Here is a 5,622-nt window from a genome sequence, read left to right on the forward strand (position 1 = left end):
CTCGTTCCTCCCACGCGTGGACTCCGGCCAGTGTCCCGCAGCCCTCTCCCCCTCCGGTACCGCCCTGGACCGGAGGCTGGCGGGCCTGAGGGGGACCGGAAAACCTCTTCCCAGTCCGGAACCGCTCCGGCGGGGATTCGGCCTCCCGGAGTGTCCCGGTGCGAAGTGGGGGAGCCGCGCTCCCGGGCCCCCCGTTTGATGCTCGTAACGGCAGCGCGGAGAGTTCACCGGCGCCGCGACGGGAGGAGCGGGGGGGAACGCGGGGACCCCTCCCGCGGGGCTGCGGGCCCCGGAGCTCCGGTGGCGGCCCTGCCTCTGCCCCGGCCCCGCACTCCCCGCACCGGCAGCCCCGGCCCCGCATCCCCCGGTGCGCCCCGGTGGCACCGGCGGTGCGGCAGCGCCCCCTGGCGGCTCCGGTGTGGCCCTGCCCGGTGCGGTCCCTCCGACCAATTGGCCCGTTCGGCCCCCGCGTGGGAACCCCCCAAGCAGCGAACCCCCCGCCCAAGCGACGAGCACCCCCCCTCTCCCAGCCACGGTTCCCGTCCCCGGTCCGGTACCGGCGAGCGGGAGCGGGCGCAGCCCGGGACTGGCCGCGGGCTCGGACCCCAGGGCGGGGACCGGGGCTCGAACCGGGGGGTACAGGTGCAGCCCGGGACCACCGGCCCGGCCCCGGGGCACCCGGCACGGCGCGGACACGGGACCGGGGCTGGCCCGGTGCGGGAGCAGCCGCGGGGGTGGGCGGGGAGCTTGGGGGGGCAGCGAGGGGGAACCGGATTGGGGCAGGAGCGGGGGCGGCTGTCAGAGATGGGGCGGGGGGCGCACGAGTGAGCGGGGGCTGAATGGGACAGCGGATGGGGCGGGTGTGGGGTCACCGGTGGAGAAACAGGGGGTAAGAGTGGGGCCGTGAGCGGAGACACGAGTGGGCGGATATGGGGCAAGAGTGGAGTCACGAGTGGGTGGGGGCGGATACGGGGCGGGTGTGAGGCCACAGCCCCTCGGGGGGGAGGTCCGGGGGTCTCGGGTCCTGCCGAGGCTAGTCCGGGTCCCGGCCCCGGTGCCCTCCCGCCCCTCCCGCAGGTCTCCTCCCCCTTCCTGTGCTCGGCGCTTCCCGGCGGAGCGGGGCCGCCGCGGGGACCGGCCGCGCCCGCCGCCGCCATGCACTGAGCGAGAGGCCGCGGGGACCGGCCGCACCGGCCGCCCCCCGCCCGCGGCGGCTCCCGCCAGGTAACGGAGGCCGGGACCGGGGGCTCTTTCGCCGCCCGGCACCTCCCGCCCCGCCCCGGGACTCGGGCAGGGGCGCCGGGCTGGCGGGCGGGGGAACGGGGGTCTCCGGGGTGGGGGAGGCTGCTCGGGGGCGGGTGGGGGTCCGGGCAGCGTGTCGGGCTGAGCGGGGGTCTCTGGGGCGGGGAGCGGAGCGAACTGTCAGCCGGCACTGGGGGTGTTTCGGGTGGGACGGGGAAGGGGCTCTGGAACCGGCACCGTCGAGGTTGGATCGGCCGCGCGGGTGGAAACGCAGCTCACCCCAGTCAACAGTCCCTCACCCCTGTCCTGGCACCCCTGTCCTGGCACCCCAGTGTCTGGGGGCGGAGGGTGCGCGGGGCAAAGCAACACCCGCCGGGGGCTGCGGCGGGGAGCGCCAGACCCCCCCCACCCCCCGTCCCGCCGGTGGGACCCCGACAGCGAGTTCCTGGGCCGAGAGTGGGTCCAGCCCGGATTCCCCGCGCCGTGAGTCACCCTGGGCTGGGCCACAAGGAGAAGGCCCCCGCTCCTCTTCCTCTGCACCGCGAGAGCTTTCACTGCCTGAGCGCGGTCAGCTGTGGGAAGCCCCTGGCACCACGTGGGCTCTGCGGTGTCTTCCCCGTGGCACCGTCACCGATGTCCCACAAGGTCCCGTGTCCTGTGCTCGGCCAGAGCAGAGCCCAGGTGTCCTGAGCATCTGGAAAAGCCCCATGTCCGGGCTCCTCCTACCCGACCTTCCCATCTGGGAGACCCCCGGACCCCCCCAGGGAGGTGAAGCCCCTCGTGTGGAGGAGGAAGTGAAAGTGGCTGCGCCGAGGGACTTGGGGAGGGGGAGCGGGCGGTGGAGCCTCCTCTCTGGGGGTGACTCCTGGGGGGCACGAGCCCGGTGGAGACCGGGAGGCTCGGGGTGCATCCACAGTGGATGCACCTGCAGTTGGTGCAGGTGTGGGGCTGGAAGCTGCCAAGGAGGCTGCTTTGCTGGAGTGACCTGGAGGAGGGTCCCCGCGGGAGGTTCCCCCCAGGAGGGAACCAGGAAAGGCTGTTCTGTAGAAGAAGAAGAAGAGGAAAATACGGAAATTAGGATAGGAAGGCTGAGCTGAAGGAGCTGCTGTGACTGATGCTGGGAGGGGACAGGCATGTCCCCCCCACCCCAGCTCCTCCTGGGCTGGGGGAGGAGGGAGCAGGAGGTGGCTTCTCCTGCAGACTCTCAGCAGATCCAGGCATGCCTGGATTACACTCCAAGTTGGTGCTTCCAGCCAGCAGCTGCCTCCCAGGGCTGAGCAGAAATACAGGTTTAATGGGGGAGGAGGAGGATGGCGATTACACCTCGAGAGTGGCAAAAGGAGAGGCTGGTTCTCCCTCCTGCCAAGATCCCACTGGGGCAGCGGGGAGAGCCCAGCAGCATTCCCGGCATCGGTGGCTGCGTTTCCCACGGGGCAATGACCGCTCCGGAGTAACCTCGTCCCTGGGGCCGTGCGTGTGTGGGGTGAATCACCGGGATCTGTTTGCTCGGGGCGGGCCCGGAGCCGAAAGCAAAAGCATTTCTGGAAGGCGTCAGGCTCCGGCCGCCATGGAGCCTCATGGGGGGGTCCGGGAGGGCTGATCCCACGGGAAGCGCAGGACCCCGGGGGCCACCACACCGCCACCATCCCAGGGAGCTCCTGCTCGGTGCCAAGGCCGCGGGCGGTTGTTTGCGCCGGCTGCGACGTTGCCCAGTGACGCCTTGGCTTGGCTTCCTTCCCCTCGCAGGGTTTCTCGGAGTCTCTCAGCTCCACCTCCGCCTCGGCTCTCGCCGCGCGGCCCAGGCCCGTGGGGAACGCGCTGCCCGCGGGGGCACCTGACGCGATCCCCTGTTTGCGTTCGGGGACGAGGAGCCAGGCCTGGGTGGACGGGCTGGCCGGGGTCCCACCGGTGCCTCGGCCCCTCGGCAGGGCTGTGAGACACCGGCTCTGCGGGATCTGCTGCCGGATCAGGCCTCGGCCCCGGCCGCTGCCACGGAACCGGCAGCGAGGTGCGTCTGCGTGGGGACCCCCCTCGCCAGCCGGGGCTGCAGTGGGGGCTGGAGGGTGTGAGCGTGGTGGGAGGAAGGGTGGGAGCTGCCAGGAAGAGGGATGGGGTGGGCAGGACGTCGGCACCGCTGAGGGGCCGGGGTGGGACTGTTGGGGTTCCAGCTTGGGGCATGGTGGGACTGTGACACCCCCCCCCAGCCCAGACCTTCCGTGTGCAGTTTCCTATCTGGTGCCTCATTCCAGCCCTTCTCGTGTTTTCCATGAGCTGTGGAGACCACCGGGGCAGCTGGGGAAGGGGCCTTCCTCATGGGGGAGAGCTGAGGAGTTTTTGAGGGACAACCAGGGTGTCTCACCCTGGGTGAGACCACCCTGGCAGAGCAGCCTCTCCACGCTCAGGGGGAGTTCACACTCCTCCCGCTCCCAGAGGGTTTCACATTCTTCTGGCTCTCCCAACCCTCCTGTGCCAAGTCCAGCAGCACTTCTCCCGTCCATCCTTGTGTCCTTGTGTGACACCCACCTTGTGGGATTCCACAGAGATGTGGGAAACTGAGGCACAAGTGGCCTTCCTGCCTGCTCAGGATTGCCCAAGAGGCTGATCCTGGATTAGTCTTCCCACTCCTCCTCCTCCTCCTCCCCCCCAGCAGCCCCGACCTGCTGGAGGAGCAGGTTCAGATGCAGAGGGACGGGCAACAGCTCTCGCCCCCCTCCCTGAGGGGCTGTCAGCCCTCGACCCCCCCAGAGCTGGGCTGGGGGCTGCCTGAGCGACCCCGCTCCCATCCCCTCTCCTGTTTGCCCACAGGTGACTGTTCCCAAGATGTCCCTCTGGAACATCGTGTCCCACATGCCACAGGAGGAGTTCAGCAGCCTCTCCCCAGAGTTCCCCCGGAGCCTGCGCTGCCTCCTGGCCGACTGGCTGGAGAACCAGCCCTGGTGAGTCCCCGGTGCCCCTTCCTGCCCGGAGCAGCGTGGGGCTGGGGGTCACACAGGGGAGGGTGGTGGATCCGTGCCCGTTCTCCCAACCTTTTCCCCCCTCCAGGGAGTTCATCAATGGCTCGGACGCCTTCTGCACCAGCGTGGCCAGCAGGTTGTTCTCGGCCATGCTGGAGAAGCTCCGCGGCGCTGCCGGGCCTGAGGGGCAGCAGTGCCAGGTCCTCCAGCAAGTCAACGGCCTCGAGGTGTGTGGGGACCCTCGGGATGGTCCCCCTGTGACCCCCATTTCCAGGCTCGTGGGCAACGAGCTCGTGTGGACTCAGCGAGTGGCTTTTTGGGGTGTTCCAGATGACAGAGGGGGGTTGTTTGTGTCCCAGGGCTGTGACCTCAGCTCTGCAGACCAGTGGACCCCAGGGAGCTGCCACATCCCCCCCAAAACAGACCCTGACCCTGTGGGGAACCTCCTGAGCCCCTCAGCCCCCCATGGCCCCAACTGTCAACACCAGGGGCCACTTCACCAGATTCTTCCCCATTTTCTGCTCAAGCATCTGATTTCTCCTTCCTCTGTGCCGTGTGGGGCTGCGTTTCCTCCCGTCATGGGCACTGGGTTTCGCTTTTGGGGCTGTTTCTCTTATTGGGGCTGTTTCTCTTGTTGAGGCTGTTGGAATTGCTCTGTTCCTCTCCCACCCTCTGATTTATCCCCCCTCTCTGGCCAGCGGAGCTTGGAACGCCAGGGCTGAGCAGGACTCGCTCCCAGAGCCCTGTTCAGGTTGAAAACTCTGCTCTTTGGGTAACAGACATTTTTAATATCCAACATTTGGGAAGGGATCAGCTTTAGTCACAACTTCTGGGGAAGAGGATGACTTTCCAGAACAAGACTCTTGCTTTTTGCAATGGCTGCAGGAAACAAGCAGATGTTTCAGCTCCTGCTGAAGCAGAGCTGCCCTCCCATGTTCGTGTTCCCTCCTCTGCCCATCCCTCATCCCAGAACACCAATCCCTGGTTTCTCTGTGGCTGTTCCCCTCTGTTGGTGCTGCCGTGGGCGGTGGGAGCCGGGTGCTCCCCAGGATGGGTAACCACAGAGTCAGGGGTGCAGGGAGGAGCCAAACCCGGGCCTTTTGCACCTTGAATCCCACGTTTTCCCTGGGGGAGCCCTGGGGGCTGCCAGTGCTGCACTCAGACCCCCGTGGATCTGCAGCAGAGCTGCCTCCCACCAGGACAGGAATGCACCGAGCACCCACGGCTGTGCCCCGCTGGGTTCTGCTGCTGTTTTGGGAAGTAGCTAATTTGGGAAATGGGTGAAGGCCAGAGGAGCTGGCATAGGGCACAGGAGCTGGAACCAGCAGGGGAATTCCTCCCTTTCCGCTGTTTTCAGTGGAAAGCATCGATCCACCCAGGGCAGCTCAGAGCCTCTCCCAGGTGTCAGGCTGGAAAGGCTCGAGGC

General features: G+C 67.9%; 1 protein-coding gene across 3 annotated transcripts; it reads left to right on the forward strand.

Annotated features, from left to right (window-relative positions):
* The first annotated feature begins 814 nt into the window (after positions 1 to 814).
* LOC113941206 (collagen alpha-1(I) chain-like) lies at positions 815 to 5,616 on the forward strand. 3 transcript variants are annotated; one of them, XM_027632365.1, is made up of 4 exons: positions 815 to 1,224; positions 2,989 to 3,250; positions 4,048 to 4,178; positions 4,285 to 5,616. In XM_027632365.1, exons 3-4 carry the CDS (start codon positions 4,063 to 4,065, stop codon positions 4,832 to 4,834), a joined length of 666 nt encoding a protein of 221 aa, XP_027488166.1. In that variant the 5' UTR covers positions 815 to 1,224; positions 2,989 to 3,250; positions 4,048 to 4,062; the 3' UTR covers positions 4,835 to 5,616. The 3 variants fall into 3 exon arrangements, with proteins under 3 accessions (XP_027488166.1, XP_027488167.1, XP_027488165.1); XM_027632364.1 differs by lacking the exon at positions 815 to 1,224 and adding an exon at positions 1,906 to 2,716; XM_027632366.1 differs by lacking the exon at positions 2,989 to 3,250.
* The last annotated feature ends 6 nt before the right edge of the window (positions 5,617 to 5,622 follow it).

The sequence above is a fragment of the Corapipo altera genome, unplaced genomic scaffold (assembly GCF_003945725.1).
Source record: "Corapipo altera isolate COAL_440 unplaced genomic scaffold, ASM394572v1 61108, whole genome shotgun sequence".
NCBI lineage: Eukaryota > Metazoa > Chordata > Aves > Passeriformes > Pipridae > Corapipo > Corapipo altera.

Bases quoted from the DNA above. Each gene is read 5' to 3' on its own strand.
- LOC113941206 (XM_027632364.1), top strand. From the start codon at position 2,357: ATGCTGGGAGGGGACAGGCATGTCCCCCCCACCCCAGCTCCTCCTGGG. The intron at 2,717-2,988 runs GTGTGTGGGGTG...TTCCCCTCGCAG, and splicing joins CCTCGTCCCTGGGGCCGTGC to GGTTTCTCGGAGTCTCTCAG. The intron at 3,251-4,047 runs GTGCGTCTGCGT...GTTTGCCCACAG, and splicing joins GCCACGGAACCGGCAGCGAG to GTGACTGTTCCCAAGATGTC.